The 20,691-nt window shown below is 38.8% G+C and overlaps 1 protein-coding gene across 1 annotated transcript in view; it reads right to left on the minus strand.

The window, feature by feature from the left end:
• Positions 1 to 10,010: 10,010 nt before the first annotated feature.
• TM9SF2 (transmembrane 9 superfamily member 2) overlaps positions 10,011 to 20,691 on the minus strand; it is a 31,504-nt gene continuing 20,823 nt past the window's right edge. The window contains exons 12-17 of the mRNA XM_055802090.1: positions 19,961 to 20,018; positions 19,152 to 19,311; positions 17,491 to 17,642; positions 16,276 to 16,387; positions 15,488 to 15,659; positions 10,011 to 11,393 (exon numbers count right to left, since the gene is read on the minus strand). Coding sequence (XP_055658065.1) covers positions 11,326 to 11,393; positions 15,488 to 15,659; positions 16,276 to 16,387; positions 17,491 to 17,642; positions 19,152 to 19,311; positions 19,961 to 20,018 — 722 coding nt within the window. The 3' untranslated portion in view covers positions 10,011 to 11,325. The remainder of the gene's footprint in view (positions 11,394 to 15,487; positions 15,660 to 16,275; positions 16,388 to 17,490; positions 17,643 to 19,151; positions 19,312 to 19,960; positions 20,019 to 20,691) is intronic.

Here is a 20,691-nt window from a genome sequence, read left to right on the forward strand (position 1 = left end):
CGTACTCTGAATATATTATTCTGTTTATGGAGACTGAAACATCATTCAGATGCTACTGCTTTCCGTCATGTCAGAAAGCAGTGTATCTCAAAACAAAATAGTTTTCCAAAGATCATTAAACATCCAAAGTCTAATGTCTCACATCACTTGAATGAGGTAATTTTCTCATTTTCATAAGGAGAACAAAAGGATTTGGCAAGTGTGATAAGATTCTGTGAATGTTTTTGATGCGTGAAACATCAAGTGAAATGATTTTGCTTTCCTCAAATAACCTGGGTACCCTTGCAATCCATCCAGAAACAGAGAATCTTCATCAGATGAATAGTGGGACATAATTACTTTACACCCCGCTCCTTAAGCATAGACCATTCACACAACAGAATTCCCTCAGGCCCCTCACAGGTGCTCAAGTGGGCTCTGGCCCCTGGGAGAACTTGGAATCAATCCCTTGCAAAGGCACAGAAATGCTCTGCATGCCATGTTCTGTCTTGGCTAGGATTTTAAAGACTTAATTTTCCTTTCCCCTCTTTGCATTAATTAGAATTGGGTTTTTTTTGTGTTTGTTTCATTGGGCTGGAGAGGTAAAAATACCAGGTAGCCCCCTCACTGACTCGTGTCTACTCAGTGCCACACGCCACAGCAGAATCAAGATGGGAGCTCTCTGAAGACTCCATGTGCACAAGGTGAATGTAAATTTAGTGCCAGTCCCAGATCCTGAACCGAAGCATCTGCTGACTTTGTCATCCACATTTATCACGGCCAACAAGTACACGCAGCCCCCACATCTCGGTAGCTCCACAGCGACTGACGCTACAGGAGTATATTGGAAATACGCTTTCTGTTTAACCTTCAGTTTTGCGACTGATGTGGCATGAAAAGTAGTGGTTGTCGCAACAGTTTAAATGACATGTAAACATTTTCTGCCATCAACTAGACTGGATCCATCAATTGTTTCACAGAGATCACCATATGGCTATCACACGGCAGGAAATTTGTTCTTTAACAATTCAGGCTACTTTGGGATCAGCCAAGGACTGGAGAACTTCCCATTGCAGACTCTAGCCATGGAGAGTGACCTACAACTTAAATGCAAATAGATGAATGCTAGCAGATGCAGAAACAGGCCACCTAGCCACCTCCCATATCTCACATCTTCTTTCCAGGGGAAAAAAAATAATTGTGCTTTAATTAAAGCATGTAGAAACTGTTTCAGTTGGATTTGCATCAGTTGTGGTCATAAATGTCCTACTGCTATCTGCAGGACCTCCTGAAATGCCTGGTGACCTGAGCGAAAGGATCATACAATTGCTTCTAAAGGTCTTTAGTGGAAATCAGCTGGTTTAAGTAGGAGGTCCTGGCCAACCTAGCATATTTGAAATGAAATGACTTTAGGGTCATCTCATGAACAACTCAGCCTGCTAATGGGAACAGAGTCTCTGATGTACCACCTTTGGGAGTGAAGCCCCCCAGCCTGGCCTCACAGGACACAGCCACAACTGGAAGAGGACCCAGATTTCAGACTTCATGTAAAGCAACACTGGTTTTACCAATTTAACAAATGGTTAAATGTTCTCAAAGGGAGAATATTTACCAATATACCTATTGGACTAAACAACTGGATTGGCAGACCTGTATTTGCCCCTGTGCTAATAATCCAACGGACTATAAAGGAAATTTGCGTAACAAAGTACATCACACTCACAGAATAAGCCCACAGGCCAATTATGCTTGACAAAAATACTTTTGACAAGGATGTGTAAGTCATTGTTTAGAATCACTGAAATGTATTTCAGTACTGTTATTCTCTGACATTCACCCCAGAGTAGCTGTGCTGCTTATCCAGCTGCTGCTGAAGGTGCGGTAAATTCACTGCACATACAGAAGGGCTGAACATAAAATGTGAAAAATTTTGTCCAATTTCTGAATAAGTTTTTATCATGCAGGAATTCCCTACATATATGTCATATTAGCCTGGTATTTTCTATTTGTATTTTTAGTTTCACTTTTCTAATTTCAAACCATTCAAATAACTCCATCTCAGACTTTGTTTTTTTCATTCAAAAACCCACTGCCATATGGAGGAAACATTAAAATTATTGGATCCAAAGTAAAAACAAAAGCAGCTTAGTGTTAGCACAAGAGGCTTAAATCGAGACAATTAAACCTAAGTTAAACTGAAAGTAAAAATTACAAATCGTTTTGGCCAGTAGATGTATACCATATACCAAACAGAAAACCATTGTCATCCACAGTGGAAGCACAGAGTCTTCAAAAAAAAGATCATCATCTTCAGAAATACTGAAATAATCTTCCAAGAGAAATCTGTGTGCTAAGTTACAAGAAAAATCTCTAGCAGGAGTATTTTTGAGAAGAGGCTGCCTTCCACAGTTGCACCAGGGGAACGTGCACTGCTATGCGACCAAGTGATTTTCTTTGACTACCGTTTCATGAAGAAGGTCATGTGGTGTTTTCAGTATGGATGGGACCCAGGATAATCCTTCTGCAGATCAGCTTTCCTCTTCTGTTTGTAATTTTAATGCTGTGATTTATACTTAGTGCAGCTGTGAGTGACAGCTACTGTGACAGCCACCTGTATATTTCCCAGATAACAATGGTTGGCCTGATTACCCATCGTGGCACTGGAATATTTAGGAGTAGCCTTTAGTTGCTCAGTTTTTAACAGAATAGTTGAAAATGAGACTGCTACACTTGGTGACCACAGTATGAATTCAGTCCCCCTTCCACATGTAAAAATCTTGACAGGGTTCATCTGCAGGAATAAATCTGGCCCCTCAAAAATGCCAGATTTTTGAAATTTAATTGGTAATGTTACCAATTGCATGACACCAATCCATGATCCTTTACTACAGACTTCCACAGTACTTCCCAAAGACCATTAGGTGTTAATAATTAACACTGACCTGCAGGTTCTAACCAAAATTTTGGCAAGCGTCTCTGGGAGTTTCCGTGACTGAGCAACAGCTAACAGGGAGGGGAAGAAAACCAACAAAACCCCCCTAAAACTGCTCTCAGGGCAGGCAGAGAAATGATGGAACAAATTGCCTAAAGTTATAACAAAAGGGGTGGGTTATAATTATTACTCTCTAATTTGTTAGCCCTACCCAATCTTTTTTATCCCTGCTGTGGATGTTGCCGCAGCTGGCAAGACATGGTGGGAAACACCTGCTTCTTCCTATGCCTCCACTTGTTAATACGCAGCTACTGCCTTGAAGCTATATTAAAAAATAAAAGGAAGAAATAAGCGTTTGCACCCACGCAAATAAATGTGGAGGGCTGGAACATGTCCATGTTCCATGGGCATGGAACATGGCACACTGCGTTCCTGCTGGCTGTTGCAGGAGAGCTACGGCCAACACCTGCCACAGGCGTCGTTTGGGATCTGTTGGCCTTGGGTACTTGGCAAGTATTAGTTCAGCCCCGGAATAAAAATGGTGTTTCTACACATGGCACCTGGTAGGAGCATCAAGCCTGGTGTGGTGGAGGTTGAGAGTTTCAGGGAACAGTGAAGTGTGGGATGCGCGTGCGGTGCTAGTGGGGATGTTGGGAGCAGGAATTTTGCTGTCATGGCACTTGAGGAGGAACTGAAAGAGAGAGAAGACCAAAAAGGTCCTGGAAGTCTGAAACATTACCAGATTGCAGCCTCACAGAAGGGCAGAGCTTGGTGGGGCTGAGGAGATGGTCTCGGGATTTTTACTGTCTTCAGGAATCTGTAACCCATGGGGGCAAGAGAGCTGTGTAACACTGTGCCCACAACTGGACAGTGGTTTTGCACAGCTGGGTTATGACAGCACTTTTCCTTTTCTTTGTGTACTCAGTCCTATTAACAAAAGCAAACTAACATCAACTCTTGCATCATGACTTTCTGAAAACGCCCAGTTCCTTTGCAATGGATTTACCAAAACCTAACAAAAAATTCAATTAATTCTACGCACCAGCAAAATTATTTTAATAGAACTTATACTTTATATCATCTTAAATTTTCAAATTATCCCACTTCCTTTTCCCTTTCATTCCAGTCAGGTTTTCCTTTGGAGCTTAACTGCAGTAAATAGAGCTCTTTTATTGATTCCTGTAAACCTTCTAAAAGCATATTTATTGTTCTTCCATTAACTTCTTCTGGTGTGACTAGCCCTGACTTAGATGGATTTCTGCTATACACGGTGTATGAACTAGTAGTGTGTTGCAGCTGTCTCTATATTTGCTCAGGCTGTAAGATTCAAAGTTATTAAAAGTGCAAGAGAGAGTATTTGTCTTTGCCATCATCTATTTGCAGCCCTAGAACTTGATAACATTTTCCATGCAATTTCTGTTTCCTATTTATCCCCTTTTTTCTTTGGCAGCATTTTCATTAGGACTCCAAGGCTGCAGTTTTCCCTTCCCTGCCCCGCACAGGGATGGCCCATCAGACTGTCTCTGTCCCTAGGGGCTCCTGCTGGGTATTTGTTGGGACATTGTGCACTGGGACTGCCCTTACAGCAAGCAGAGGTGTATTTCTGCATCAAATGACATGGCAGATGGCTTGCTCGGGTTATTTTACCAGCAGTCCTCTGAAGTGGCAGGGATGAGTGGGACAGGAGAGAGTGTCCTGTCCAAAACGATTGAGATGGCAAGTTCTGTCCCGTTCGGTGCAGCAGCAGTCTTCACAAACCTCTGTCAGTAAAACCGTTTCGAAAGACAGAAAGATAAGACATATTAACCCTAAAATGATTCACTGGTCAAGAAAATCTCTGGGGATTTAGAGTCATGTTCCTAATCTGCCTAAATTTGTCTGCCTGTCTTGCTTTCTTCAGAAATTCTGTTCTGGATCTAAGATGGCTCTTCCAGCAAAAACCCCCGCTTGAAACTGGTAACTGGCTGACAGAAAAGACTGAGGTTTAATAAACTGGCATTTTTCTGGTACATTAATCAATTATTTGTTTGGGTTCTGCCCCCCTGGGTCTGGATATTGTCTTTCTTGAAGCAAGGAAGCCTCTGTCTTCCTCTCTGCAATTTATGTCCAGAGTTACTATGGTCACCCTGCTTTCTGGGACGAACAGTAAATTCAAGGCCACCCGCTGCTTCCCTTTGCCTTGTCCTTCACCTGCCTCCGGGCTGCACTGATCTGACATCATGCAGCAGGAGAACATGCATAATTGTGTAATTTAGCTCTGTTGCTGTCACTATGGCCGGGAGACAGCAGGAAAAGGGTGACAGAACGAAGCACCCGTGTCTTCTCAGCTGTCTTGCTAGCTTTGCTGCAATGGGCAGAGACGAGCAGTTTCCAGGGGAAGAGTGCTAGGACTCCTTGTGAGAACCTGCAGAAAAAAGTAGGAAAGAGATCTGACCCTCCGATTGCTCCATTCTGTAGCTCCTAAGCAAGGCTAGAGAAGAAATGTCACAACCCTGCTGCTTCTTGTGTCCTCCGGCCACAATGGGAGAGAACGGGCCTCCCTGCTGGCCCACTGACTTCCTCGGAAACATCCCAGAGCGACTCATTCCTACTGCAGGCTGGAGGCAGGAGCAGAACGTGGCCCACCTGCCTTTACCCACCTCCAGCAAATGAGAAGCTTCGTCATCTTCAGCAATGCCGAGGGCGAGCGGGGGCCAGACCGTGCACATGCACCGCCCGGCTGGCAGGGCGTCACGTGCTGCTTCTCCCTCGCGCAGCCAGAGCTGAGTCAGTTTATTCTGTGATTTTACATACCTTTACTGAATAGGTAATTGTGAACAAATCAAAAGATATGTTGTGGAAAGTCGGGAAATATATGAGGAAGAAGGTTTTCACTACCTTAATAACGTCCCCCAAATAGAAAGAAAATTAAATCTACCATCTTCTTGACTTGATATGATCACTGGAAAGGAAAACCCCAACACTAAACCCAACAAGCAACGAAACACCCCCCACCCCCACCCATCCCCCCAAAACCACACAAGCCGAAGTAAATCCTGCACCAGGAGTAGCAAAACAGCTGAAGTTGTGCTGAACTGTTCAGACATGAGGCCTTGGCACCACTGAAGACACGAAGCTGGGACACGGCCTTTGGCCAGTCTCACTGCCCAGGCTGGCCAGCCTTTCAGGACACTCTGTGAGGCCCCCTCTGAAGCACGCCTTTTTTTGGTGAACTTAGAAAAACTGTTTGAAGGTATCAGAGTGGGTACCTGATTAAGGACAATTAATCCTTATAAAGCAAGGCTGTCTAGCTGAAATATAGTTCATTCTAAAGGACCCCTGCTAGCCATGTGCCCATACTAGCTAGATGCAGGAGACATGTTTTTAGCATCTTCACTGGTAAATTAGTTGTATAATTATGTTTACTGTTCTTTGCCTTGAGTTTTGGCTGCCTGCTTCCAGCAACTTTGAAACGATCATCCCTATTTTAAAGATAAAAAACGTTAACAATAAGCCTCTCCCGTAGAGAACTCCGGTAAAACCTTCCTATCATGCCCTTAACTCTGCTCCTGCACTTCAAGTTCATATGTGCTGTGGCCAGCAGGTGATGCTAAAATACCTCTGAGGAACGGAAGAATTTATACTGCATTTTCATTGAAAGTGCTAGAATCCTGTGAAGCAGCAAGTGTGCCATCACCCAAACGTGACAGGTTTCATTTGCAATCTTCTGGTATATCTGATTGACAAGTAGTTAAGTACTCTCATCTCATCAACAGTGAGTTCCAGATGTTTCAAGCAAGACAAAAGTGCAGGATGACAGCTGTACAGTAATCAGCCGATAAATTAAGACCCTCAGTAGTCCCTGAAGATCTGTGCTGAAGTGTCATGCACTTGTGTATGCACGTGTACCCAAAGCCAATATATGAGGTAACAGAAGTATTTCAGGAGTCAGATTTATGGAGATACATGAATAAGTAAATGGCTATTAACTGTCTGGCATAAGGAGAAACAGTGGGATACTAAGAATAAAAAATGAAAATAGAGGTGAATTGTAGGAAACAGTATATCTGGCAGAAGATGAGAACATCTCTACAGAAGTAATCTTTCCTTTAAGAAAATACTTAAGTGTGAGGTGGCTCCTGCAGCTACAGCTGTCCCCAGAAACGAAGCTGTTGTCTGGACTAGTAAGGCAGAGAAAGAGGATGGCATGTAACCTCATGGCACAAAGTCATGGTCATATGCGTCCTGCACCAGCTAAGCTTATTGAAGTCCTTCCTGGAGCAGGAAAATTAAACCCAACACTGCAGTAACATTCAAGGAGAAAGGAAAAGAAAAAAAGAAAAAAAAAATGTTGGACTGTTCTATGGTTCTGTGATGTTCAGGACAATGTTTTATCAACCAACAAATACAAAAACTTCTACCAACTGTTAAGGTTTTACCATACTTCCGGTACAAGATTACATGCAACTCATTCCTTACCTGTGAACCTCAAGATCTCTATCGGCTGAGTTACGGTAATTCACCCAGCAACCGTAGTTTTGACTTGTGCCCTGCTAGCGTAGTCAGGTTTGGCTGCAGCAACCCCTCCCCAGCAGTCCCACAAAGCTTTCCAGAAACACTTGGCCATAATTTCACACTCCACTTACTGACTGAAGTCAGATGCACCAAACCCTTTCCCCTTCAAGGTCTCTCACTCCTCCCCTACCTCCCCTTAAGTGCAGATGTTTCCAGCCTACTTTTCTTAACTTAGAGAATGGTATTTTTGCCTTTACTGGTACTAATAAAGTGATGTTTCTCATCCACATTTCACATTTTTTATTTGATTTGTACATCAGTTCAAACAGGACTTGTGTGCTTTCTGTCCCTTCAAACCGGTTATTCAGATCAGTGTAACTGTGGCAGCATCTCAGGCACCTGCCTGAATGCCATCCTTTTCTGCCCTCTCTTCCTCACTTTCTTCCAGACTTAACCTTTCCTGAAGAAAATACAGGTCCACCCACGACAGGACTGAAGTACCCACATAAAGCATTTTTCAGGCAATTGCAGAGAAACTTTAGTTACCGTCCTTCTACCTCAGCATCCAAGCATCCAACAACAAGACAGCTCACCACCACCCACAGGACAGGCTTTCTCCTCTAGCCACAAATATTGATGGACCTCTGTGTGATACCATCACTCTGTCTCAAGCCCCAAAGGGACAGTAGTGGCATTACAAAAACATGGGAATACAGCTACGGCTTCCACAATGCTGTCTACACCTCTGTGCTTGGTACTACACCTGCATCATGCCCAGATGCCGTAACCACATACAGTCCTGGTAGCCGAGTTTCCAAAAAGGATTGTCCTGTTTGCAAGAGCCAGGTAGGGTAATGGCTGTTCTTTGCACTCATGAGGGTTGAAACATGTTCGCAAAACTGCAAAATGGCAGAAAGGTAAGCAGCAAGCAGGAGATTGGGAATGTGGTGAGGTCAGTAGTGCAGTCACCCCTCACTGCCTTTTACCTGAAAATGACACAAACCCCATGAAGTGCTGGCCATGACTACCTCACAGTCAACTAATACTTGTGATATGGCTGCAAGACTCCAGCAAAGCAGCTAAGGGCACACACAATCAGTACGACAGCAAAAATTTAATGACTCTTACGGCTGTTCAAACACAGCTAAGCATGTGAGTAAGAAGTGCAGCTACCAGGGCTAAAGATGGATGGACCAGGTAGCTTGCCATGAGATACAACTTGCCATAAAGCTGCTTTTTTATTTCTTCTTTCTTAAAGAAAACCAGACCAAGCCAAACCAGTAACTCCCATATCATGTTTTCAAACCACGATTTGGACTGCGGATTACTTTCAGACTACATTTGGCAGTGATGGTCACTTTTTTCAGACTCTCAAGAACGGTTTTCAAATTATCTGCCAGCTACCAAAAAACTGACACTGGTCTCAAGCGTTATATTTTGTTTAAATTTGGCCTACCTTCATGCAGCTCAACAATTTGTTCCTACCTCTTAACCCTCCTACTAATTTACATTTTCTCAGATATCCATGCAATAAGTGCTTTTTAAGAAAATATCTGGCAGTATAGAAAGATTTTGGATGAGGCCAGTATTTTTAAAGTTCAGACAAAAACTCAGGCCTCCCAAGAGATCTGAAGAAAAGACAGGGTACGCAATAGAACATCTGGATGCCCTAACACACACCAGAAGCCTAAATGCTAGAAAAACTTGAAACTACCTGAGGCAATAATAGATTTCAAGGCAGGGGACCACTTTAGAATAGCTATTCTGTAAAGTCTGTGATGTATTAAACTTTCCGGATTGTCTCAAGTACTGCACACTGAAACCTCAATTCCAAAACAGCTGCAATTATTACAAGGCAAGGTACAAGGCTGCTTGAAAAATTGTGTATGCAGTAGGTTTCAATTCCAGAAGATAATGACACACTTCACAAACTCCCTTTAAAGGTGAAAAATAACGTACTTGAGAAGCTGCCATGACTCGTCAACTAGTCTGTAGGAAGGAAAACGGGAAATATACTCATATACATACCACAGTAGATAGATCTCACTTCTATTAATCTGATTTTTAAACAGCAGTTGCAAATACATCACAAAAATCTGTTTTCAGATCACTACAGTGAAATTCTTGAGCACCTATAGTCCTATTTCAATAACAGAAAACTGATTTATGTTTCTCAAACTAAGCATTGCCATTTGTGCAATAACTACTGTTGATTTTAAGCATTGACTATACATACTGGAGGTGATCACAAAACCAGGGATATTAAAAATATTCAATTTTATGCTTTCTAAAATTTAAATAGAGTCACACTACAGCTCACTACATTAGTAAAGAGCAAACGCTTCCTATACTCGCCCTTTTCCTGTTTTGAACTTAAAACATGGAAGATTTATCTAAAATCAGCACTTCCTAATGACTACATGTGGGGAGGGGCACAAGAACAAACCTGTCCACAACATGTGAACAGAGCTGTGGTGGGGGACAGGCAGAGCGTGAGAGTGGTGTGGTTCTTCTGGGAGGGGTTGTGGAGCACAGCAACTGGGGAAATGTCACCTGAAGCCTTTTTGCGTGCCAACTTTTAGGAGGTTAATAATGACAAGTTACCTTAACCAAAGATATTTTTATTGGATTCCATATTCAAGCATCATCAGGTCAAGGTCTTTTAGAAAAGTAAACTGGTAAGAATAAAACCCCCCAACCTTATGAATGGCAATTGGTACGTTAAGTTTAAATAAAATTTTATCAGACTTGTGAAAACAGGCCAAAAGCTGAATTGTGTTATGAGTCTAAAATTACCAGACAAGAAATGATCAAAATACTCCATTTAAAAAAAAAAAAGCAAATATAGGTTTAATGCTAGTCATCCAAAATCAACATTAGTCTCTTAAAATAAGGCAAAAATACTAATTTTCTTTTATTTTTTTAACCTACATTAGGTACAAGCAGCAATAGTTGCCATATAGAATACGCATCATCAAGATCTAAAAGCAAGATCAGCAGAGAATGCTGACTCATGCATTGTAAGATCTTCTCAACATACTGACAATTCCATAGCCATCTCTGAAAGCATATCTGGGTTAATGACTGGATTAATGCTGCAGAGTGGTTTTGTTAAATGTGTGTATAATTTAATTCTCATGCGCCACAATCACATTTTTGTGTTATAGCCATGTAGCACAAATAACATTTCTTGTAGATCTAAGGGTTGTCAATATACATTGAACCATAGAAAATGCCATAAAATACTCTATGCAATCTTTAAGCATCTGTCTTCAACAGAATTGTATTTACATATTTTTTGAACTTATAGTATGTAATAAGCCACTGAAGACATTTTTACAGTATTTATTAGATTATGAATTTATAAATTCAAGGACTCAGAGGCACATAGTTTAAAAGGCCAAGAACACTGAAACTAATGAAGTCACAGAAATCAGAATATTTATGGACATAACACCAGTAAAAAATAAAAATCACATCCAAACTAAAAGCAACACTTCTTAAGAGTCATCCTTCAAAGTCAGCATAATAAAAAGTTCTCATTTCCCTCAAAGAAAAATAATTCGTCCCACCTACCAAGCTAGAAAAATCTATTTACAGTTGTACTTTGATCAGAAGTATCAATAAGTTGTGTAATACCACCACTTCTGCCATTAGAATTTAAAATTTCTTTTTATAGTTGTATTTACAAATGCATAAATACCGGAACTCTGATCTTCATTAAGATCTGAATGAAAACAGGTTGTTAAGTCACAATACAAACGTGTTAGTGGAAAAAGTAGATGCATATTCAGTATCATTCTCAAAGAATAGGAAGCCAATACTTCTGATAAAGCTCAAGTTCATCAACTAGACCAGGTCTTTAAGTTACGTTAATGAAGATTAAACCTCTTCTGTGTTAATTCTTTACATAGGTTTCTTCAGTCAACTTTCACCACACTGTATATTTTGGTTACAAACCAAAAGCATGCAAAGAACCCAATTGTCCCTGAAAGAAAAAAAAAAAAAAAAAAAAGAATGTTACATGTTAGGGAAACTGACACAGGAAACACTGATTTCTATCTGTAGTTCATAAATCATGACATACATACATACATATATGCAATCTGCTATCTTTAGTCTTCATCCATCAGACCAGATAATGGAAAGATACAGACAGTACCTGGTCTTTATGGTCTTTATATATATCAACGACTATATAAAGCATCTTGTTATTTTCATAATCATCGAGCTGACCACATGGAATTGTAAGATGTTTCTGTATTATTTCCCTTCCAAGGTATTTTTCTTTTTTGCTTCATTATTCCCCAATCCAACTCCTTCACATTGTTCCATTTCACCCTTATCAGTGACTAGTCATACACACTTTACCTGACCTGCTCAGCTGGTCAGAATATTGTTATTTAACAAACCAATTAGATTGACAGCATCAAACGGAATTTCCATTTATTAGTTATACTTTAAGGTCTTGGGAAATTAGAGCACTACCCTTTATTTCTGCAAAAATCAAGCTAACACACATTTCAAACCATAGTGTAGTTACTACACCACTTGTACTTCCTATTGAAAATGTGTTACATACCTTAAAAATAAACACTTCTGAAATACTTCAGGCAGTCAAAAGGTATAAGCAAACTTGAACTGAAATTTAAGGACAAAGCCTGTTTCCCTGATAACAATCCTTATAGCTGAACAAAAATAGCTTCATGCCTTCTCTTTGTGAAACTTCAACAAAAGTTTTTAAAAAAATATTATTTTGAATGCAAAGTAGTTAATATAGCTGGGCTTTGTTAATTTAACTGGATTAGTTCAAAATACAGCCTCGATCAGAATGATAATGGACCAAACAGCATCTCAGAACACCTGTTACAGGAATGTTCACTTCCCACAAAAACTAGGACAGGAAAAAAAGCCCTAAAGATTATCGGATTTTTGCCTGAGTACCTCTTAAAAATCACAGCCTAAACTTACGCAATAGACAAGTAAGTTCTTTAAAGAAAAAAAATGGCCTTTATTTTTGATCTGGTAAGAGGCACCACAAAAGTTGTGTGCTAATTCATTCATTATACAAGCTTGGAAGGAACCATGAATGATATCATGGTAATTTTGTGCGGTTTTTGGGGTTTTTTTTCCCTTCACGCTTACTAAACTACTGATGTTTAACTGACTCATTTACTATGATACGTAGTTGTGGTCCCAGCTGTGAATCAAAGATTTGTCATGTAGCTCCCGGTATTTTGCCTGCTGAGTCTGATCAATGACCTGGAATGCAGTATGGATGCAAGTGCCTGAAGCATGTGTTACACTGACATAGCAGCAGGGCACCGTCAAAACGCTTCCTGATCCTGATGATTTTTAACAGATGAGTAAGCAGCAGCAGCATAGTTTTGATACAACAATCACAATTTTTTCGTTTTAGCTTCTTTATCATCCTGACACAGGAAGTCAGTTGCCTTTAGGAGCAGTTTTTGCTAAATAGCTAATATGCTTTTTCATTTAAGAAACTGGAGAAGAACTGCCTGTCCCTTTACCCTGCCTCTAACTTTTTCAGTAAAACCTTATCTCAAAGCACTTCAGTAAATCTTAAGAGAACTGAACATACTGCCTTTGAATGCATATCAACCTAAATGGATAAAATTATTCTTAAATCTTAAGAAACAGGAATATTCCCTCAAACTAAAGGATAATTTCCACTGAATCTTGTGTGAAGTAAACAAAAAAAATTGTTAAAATATGATGTTTCAAAGTTCTGTTTGGTTAACTTCACACGTATTCTCACCTAAATTCAATATACAAACTGAAAAAACCAAAGCGTACAAACTCTGAAAGCTCAGTTCAAGTTGCACAGCATAGCTCATACCTCCACTGTCCCAATTACATACAAATGACTACCATGGAAAACATCTGAAGTGATCTGACAATAAACCACCTCTTCTTTGCATGCTTGTGAACCTACCCTGAAAAGGACCCCCCAAATTTGCAGGCAGGCACTGCACAGCCAATTGGTCAGCTGAAAGTGAACGTGTGAGCAAAGGAGAAGGGGGATGCACTGGACACATCTTAATGCCTTTAGACAATGTCACGTGGCATGGCTGACTTGAAAAAATAAGGGCAAAAAATGAAATTATATGGGTACCTTAGCTGCCTTTCTGCACCTAAGCCATGTCTCAATATAGAAAGTTTACTTAAATCCCCTTTTTCTTGAATGTGTGCACTCCAGAATTACCGCATGCATCCAAAGTAAAGAGACTGAACAAAAGAGACAGGGTAAACAATTCTGGTTTTGGCCAAAACTGTTTACTATGAAAGGCGGACATGCTGAGTATCTGTTGCAAAAGCTAGCGAAACTAAATTAATTGACCTTACACTTATGTAAGGCCTATTTATTTTTTCACGTTATTCCGTAAGTTTGCATCGCATTTAAAACTGATCTACATGCAGCAGCACACATTCATTTCTAGTTGAACAACCATGCATTCTTAAATTCTTTAGTTCAGTGAGAGTATTAGCAAACCCAGATCAGAAATAAAGGTTAAGAGAAAGGCAGGGTGAAAGGGAGGCAGAATCACTAATCTACGCATTCAGAATGACTTGCTAACCAGTACACAAAATAGAAAGTAGAGATGATGTGTAAATTACAAACTATCTGCAAGCAATGCCAAAACACATTAGACTGACTTAAAAAGAAGGATGGAAGATAAAACTAACCACTTTTGGAACACAGCTTGATCACTTTTCAAAGAGATCATGTAATTTACTTAAGTTCCATTCCCTCCTTTTATTAGGCAATGACCCATGAAACTCCTTGCAGGCTCTTGCTCCTGTTCATCATCTGCATTCAGTCATGGTGCACAAACAGCTTCAGTATTTCCTAAGCTGAAGTGGCAATGTCTTTGAAATTAATATTCAGTTACACTTAAAATGAACACCATTCTCAAATGTCAGTTCTTTTCCCACTAGATTTTTTTTTTTTGTGCTCCTACTTTAAGTGGAAATGAAAATTCTACTTATAGTGAGATCTGTATTAAAAGCTTTGATGACAAGCCATTTGTATTCTAGGAGGCCTCAAAATACAGCCTGTACAGCTGTTGACACAAATACGTATCAAAGCCTTAGGAATCATTAAGCTTCTTCATAAATGTGGAGCTTGAAATTATTTAAAGCACTGATCTGTTCAAAAGAGTTTCAAAACTATTGCTCTGTAGGATAAAGTCCACAAAGACAGATTACATTCTGCTGGAACAGAATTTATAATTTTTAAAAATTTTTGAGGAGCTGGTGATTTCTGCCCTCTTGCATGAGTTTGAAAGGAGACTTCTTCCATTTTCATTGTCATTCTTTTACCCTAAACAAAGGATAAGTGTCTGACTGAAGATTCCTTCTTAGTGCTGAAGATGTCAAAGGAAGATTCTTGTGACCTCATCTCACTTAATGAAGAGGAAACTGAAACACAGCACCTAAGATGGGTGCTTTTCCAAAAGCTCACAATAAAGATGACAAGGTGCTGACAAGACTGCATCAAAAAATGGTTAAGAAATTCTGCTTCCCGTGCTACTTCAATGCAACTGGAGAATAAAGACATTCCAGAAGAGAGCAAATGAAAAAAAAAACAACAGCCCTCTCTGTCAACTTTTATTCCTCTCTCTTCCTTCCTCATATTCCACAAAAGCTGCAATTTTTTCCTGAATTGACACTGTAACTTTATACTTGATTGTGTGTGATTTGAAGTGCATTTCTCCAAAGACAACTAATCAAAAAAACTGAGTTGGTCACATGTCTAACATAGGAAAGAAATCTGGAGAAGCATTTATGATGTTTAAAGGTGTCATAATTGAAGAACTAATTATAGGCCACACCCCAAATTAGCTGTAGTTCTGCCTCATCCTCACTTAATCTCTTTCAGTAAAATTTGTGATTAGAGTTGCAAAATGCTACACAACTACCTGGGGAAAAAAAACCCAACCCAATCAAAGACATATTTAAATTTATAATCCTGTATATCAAGATAAGTTTTTCCAAGAATTCTACAATGCAAAGCTAAAGGTAGACTCAAAATTTAAAATCAAGCTTCAATACACTTACCTGTGAAAAGGAAGAAGATCAAAACCATGATCATGGTATAACCAAAATATAAAATGGTACTAGCTGTTCCTGTGATTTGCAGTTTAGAAAAAAAATAATGTATTGCATATATTAGGAAATAAACTGCAGTGAAACCACTAGTGAGAAATGAACGCCACTGCCAGTGATAGTCCTAGAAGGGGTGGAGGGGGGAAAAAAAAAAAAAAGTATGAGTAATATTCCATACACCTCTAACACACTGACCCTATTACTGAATGCAGAGCTACTTTTTCTATTGTTACTTTATCCAAAAGTGAGTTTTTATTTTTTATCTACAGGAAAAATAACTATATATAATCAATACTGCTTTAACTACACCATTCGCAGTCAGAGATAAAAAAATCAAAAGATCAATATCAAATAGGCAAAAATCTAAAACCCCAAATAAGCCAGACCTACTATTGCCAACCACAGAGATCCCCTCCTCTCCAAGGCTGGGCATGGCCAAAATGCACTTTGATTGAACAAAGTTAATGAATTAGTTTAGCATCTTCAGAAAACAGGGTGTTAGAATCTAAAGATGACATATCTGACTTAGCAGTACTCAGTGCAGTGTTTTAATAGTTGTTACAAGTTTTGCCAGAAGTAGCCAGCTTCACTTTTTAAAGACATGGTTTTAGTACATCTCGTTTAGTTACGGTGTTTACGTTGAATTCTGCAATACTTATTTTAAATTATAAAAGCCTTAAACATTTTTGGAAACATTCTTAAAACAATATCAAGTATGAATACTGAAGAGTATTTATTACCTCTGCACATAGATGGAAGTAGCAAAGCAATATTGTAGCCTCAGAACATGTAATAACCAAAATAATGAATACCAGAAACAGGAAGCCAAACATGTAATACATCTGGTGAGACCTATAAAGGGAGTTTAAAAAACCATAAAAATTAAAATAGACACCGTGCTAATATTATTTCTTCATATACAGTAATATCACCTTCACCTTAAGTATTCTTCTTCCTATTGAAGTACTGCCAGTTGTGCAGCCATAAAATTGACTTATTTATTTTCTAACTAAAGAACAGGAGCCTTGGCAGCTCAGCCTGAAAACAGTGAGAAAAGCAAGCCCAAAGAAAGCTACTGGTTGGGATTTTAGGGAAAGAACTGACTAGACATAATGAGTGAAAATACAGTTCCAGTGAAGTCAGCGTGACCTCTTCCACTGACTTCAGCAGAACTTGGATTTCACCTCACATTTCAATCAAAGGGGCAGAGCTGCAAATTAACAAGAGATGTCAAATGCTGTAGCTGTCTACATTGGGTAGAGAAACCTATTCAAGGTTCAGAAACAGTTTAACAAGATCCAGTAACTAAATTGTGCCAGAAGGAAGACAAATCCCTCACAGTAGATTAATTTGTCAGTGTGCTATGCACTCACATCAGAATTCACTTATAATGGACTGGCCTTTGGTGCTTTATTTTTGAAAAGAATTACTCTCTGGTGCCTTTACAAAGATTTCACAAAATTTGTTCTTGATTCTTTTTTCTCCCAGGAGTAATTACACTTTTCTAGCACAACAAAAACAACAACAAAAAACTCAAATTTTATTATACTTACTACTTTCAAGTTATATGCCATATGTCAGTTTCAGAGCCACTTCCACATGAAGTCAGAGGAATAGCATGAGAAAACTAGCTATTTGAATACTGTAGGTCAGCTGTAAATTGCTAAGCATATCACAGCCGCTTCTCTTCACACCTCAACAAGCAAAACAGGCACCGAGTATAGAATCATAAAACAGTTTGGGTTGGAAGGGACCTTAAAGATCATTTAGTTCCACCTCCCTTCTAAACCACAAAATATTAAAAAGATGTTAACATTTAAATTTTTATTGAACCAGTATTCTGGTAACACGGCGTCACCAAAAAATCAGTCAAAGCATCTTGAAGAAAAACTTTTCACAAAGAAATTACCACCCTTTGTGACAGAGAAAATTCAAATAGATCATGGCTAACTTACCAAATACTATTGAGAATAAAGAACAACTGTATAAAGATACATCCAAAAGGTAGAATCCCTCCCATGATAATGCCAGGTAACGGCTTTGTATAGAATGATTGCTCAGGAATCTGACGAGGAATTTGATTTGTGCGAACAGGGTGTTCAATCGCCTTTAAACGAAAATTAAGAAATTACTAAATAAGTAAAATGTCGAACTACAACACTAACTTTTTGCTTTCTTTTTGAAATGACTAATAGCAAAAGTCTTTGGTTTTGCATTTTGTTTTGAGCATGTGCATACCCAGCTACCACTACATCTGCTTTTGCTACCAGCCTAGCCACCAACATTTGTTAGGCAAACAAGCTAAAAGACAGTTCTTACTGAAAACATACCAGCAGATATTTTGGACTTCCCTTTTTATGATTACCTATCTGTGATCTGTTACAGAGCCTGAGCTGATTTCTCACTTTTCTGCTGTGGGGTAGTGATGGTGCAGCCTCTTGCTTTCCCCTCCTAAAAATCCCTGTATGTTGTTTTTCAGGATTTACTCCAAGAATTACATTAAGGGAAACTTACAAACTGAGAGGATTCAATCTAGCAATTAAATTCTAATTTAAGATGCGTGCATAGATCAGCATGGTGGGAGAAAAAATCTAAGGCAGATAAATGCATACTTAGCCATCTCTCCCCTTTCGTAAAGATTACATGAAGAACATCAATAGACACTTGCTAGGTACTTGCTTTCTGATTTGATTTGAATGTATTTGTGACACCTGTCATGTTGCCTTATAGTTTATCAAATCCTCCTTTCTTAAAGGTAAATGCAGGGAGGTTACTGAAATTTCAACATGGTTATCAGAAAAAAACCATAGAATTCTGGTTAAGAAAAACAGAATAACTACAATCGACTTAAAAAGTGCCTTCTAAGATACTTAAATGTTCTCTGAAGGTATTCCATGAGAGCTACAGAGAGCTTGAACTCCGGCTTCCTATAGAGGAAAACCACAGAAATATATGAACTTCGAGATCTTTGTGTTTGTGGGCCACAATAAACCACTTTTAAGCAAAAAGAGAAGCACCGATTTCATTATTTAAGAATGTTTGGTCACCAGTGTCAGAAAGAGCCATCATATAAATAAGAAAAACTGATCAGTTTCAGAGTAAATCCCAATTAATGTCTGCCAAGCAGGAATAACCATTTACAGAACACTTATGTAAACAGATGTCACAAGAACTCTAGCAATTTGATCAGAAAATATCCTCAGTGTAGAAGGCAGACAGTAAAAAAAACATGGGGGAAAACCAGAAACGCGTAAGTTGCTTTCCCTTATGCTTGGCTGGGTCAACTAATCTTTTAGTAATGGAAAAGATGCTAACTAAAAAAGAAAACCCACACCCAAATCACTGCTTTATCTGGAGTAGTCACTCAATTAAATACAATGATAACCCTCATCATTGCAGAGAACTATCACCAACAACAACCAACTGAATATCAAAGTCTTGGAATCCCAAGATCAGATATCTCATGCAGATCTAAAGTAACAAAACGGAACTGGAGCTGACAATGCTTAGGTGCTACCTCAGTCATAGTCTATACAGTGAAGAATATACATGTGTGTGTGTGTATATATATATATGTATACATACACTTACAACACAGTTTCTCAAAAACACTTACGTTTTTCTTAAAACCAAAATAGGCACCAATAAACGTCAGTGGTACAGATATGCAAAACCAGAGTGCCAAAATAGCAACCAAAGTACCAAACGGAATAGCTGCTGAAGAGCCTTCTCCCCAGAGAATGAGGTTCATGATAAAAAAATCTGCAAATACAATTCTGAAAAATACGTAACACACTTAAAACACAGAAATACTCCTTAATATTTAACAATGTTAACAAAACAATAGCACTGTATTAAGATCTTAGTGTAAATCTCCGTTAAAACCAAATGACACACACAAAATATCAAAATGCAAGAGGTCAGACAGGCAATTCTTTGTTAATCTGGTGGCACTGAAGTTCAGCAGGAGCTGACGTTCCAACTAAGCAATTTCAAATATATGCTTGTCTTAACTACACTTCAGGGTAAGACTGCTTGCTGTGATTAAGTAGAAAAATTTATCATAGCGGTTATACAGTGTATGACACTATGTAAGACCAACTACAGTGTGGTCAGAGAAACAGCCTAGAGAGTAAAAGCAAGCAATGAAAAAGTGTGCCTGTCGAAAACTTAATATTATCATAATGCTCTTTCTTAATCAACTTCTTCATGTTGTGAGAGTAAACAAATGCTTACTGAAAAAAAATATCTAAGGACAATATGCCATTAACATATTCATCTTTGTCGAAAGTGCTGTGATATTCTTGTAGCTTCTGGAATAAAGGGACAATGTAATAACATTTACTTGTATAGCTGAAACTTATTAGCTATGCATGTCAGAGAAGCAATTTAATTCTTTTAATCATGGCAATATTCTCAACTTACCCAGGACAAAGGAATGATGTCAGCAGGACATTTGTTTTCCACTTCTCACCTCCAAATGCTGTATTAAAACATTTGACAGTCATCAAAACATGCATTAATCTTACAACTATTAATTTTCCAGTCCATTTAGCCCTTATACTTAGCTCGCAAATACTCAAATAACGTGTTATCATGCCAAGTTTAACACAGTAAACCAAATCTTCAGTAATAAAATTGAACATACTGCTTAATCACAGAGCTGCAAAGCAAAGCAAAGCCTCAGACCAAGGTCAAGAAAAGCATATAACTAAAACTGGGTCTCTGACCACTTTTTCTGCTAAAAGGGGGAAGCAGATTTGCAGTACTTTTAAGTCTTTAAAGAACAGTTTAAATCTGGAGTGATTAAGAAGTTTAAGCTTTCCAGCATTTGACTGCAGGTGTCAGTAGGAGAAAAATACATAAATATGTGAAAAGCTATCTTAACAGTTTTCTTGAAATAATTCTTGCCTATGATTCCTACAAGAAAGTCAGGACTAACATGCTTACAGGAAGTAGTGATGTTCTCTTAAGTCTTAACAGCGTTAAGTAGTGGCGATACCTTTATTAAGATAGCTTTATTAAGAAAATCTTTATGAATTTGCACTATGCTTATAAAAATTCTAGTCAGCATACTTTCAAATGAAAATATCCTGCTGGAATTCAGTGAAGCTGACAATTTCATCAGAGCACTGCCATAATGACATGCTTCTTTA

The sequence above is a fragment of the Falco peregrinus genome, chromosome 4 (assembly GCF_023634155.1).
Source record: "Falco peregrinus isolate bFalPer1 chromosome 4, bFalPer1.pri, whole genome shotgun sequence".
Classification (NCBI taxonomy): Eukaryota; Metazoa; Chordata; class Aves; order Falconiformes; family Falconidae; genus Falco; species Falco peregrinus.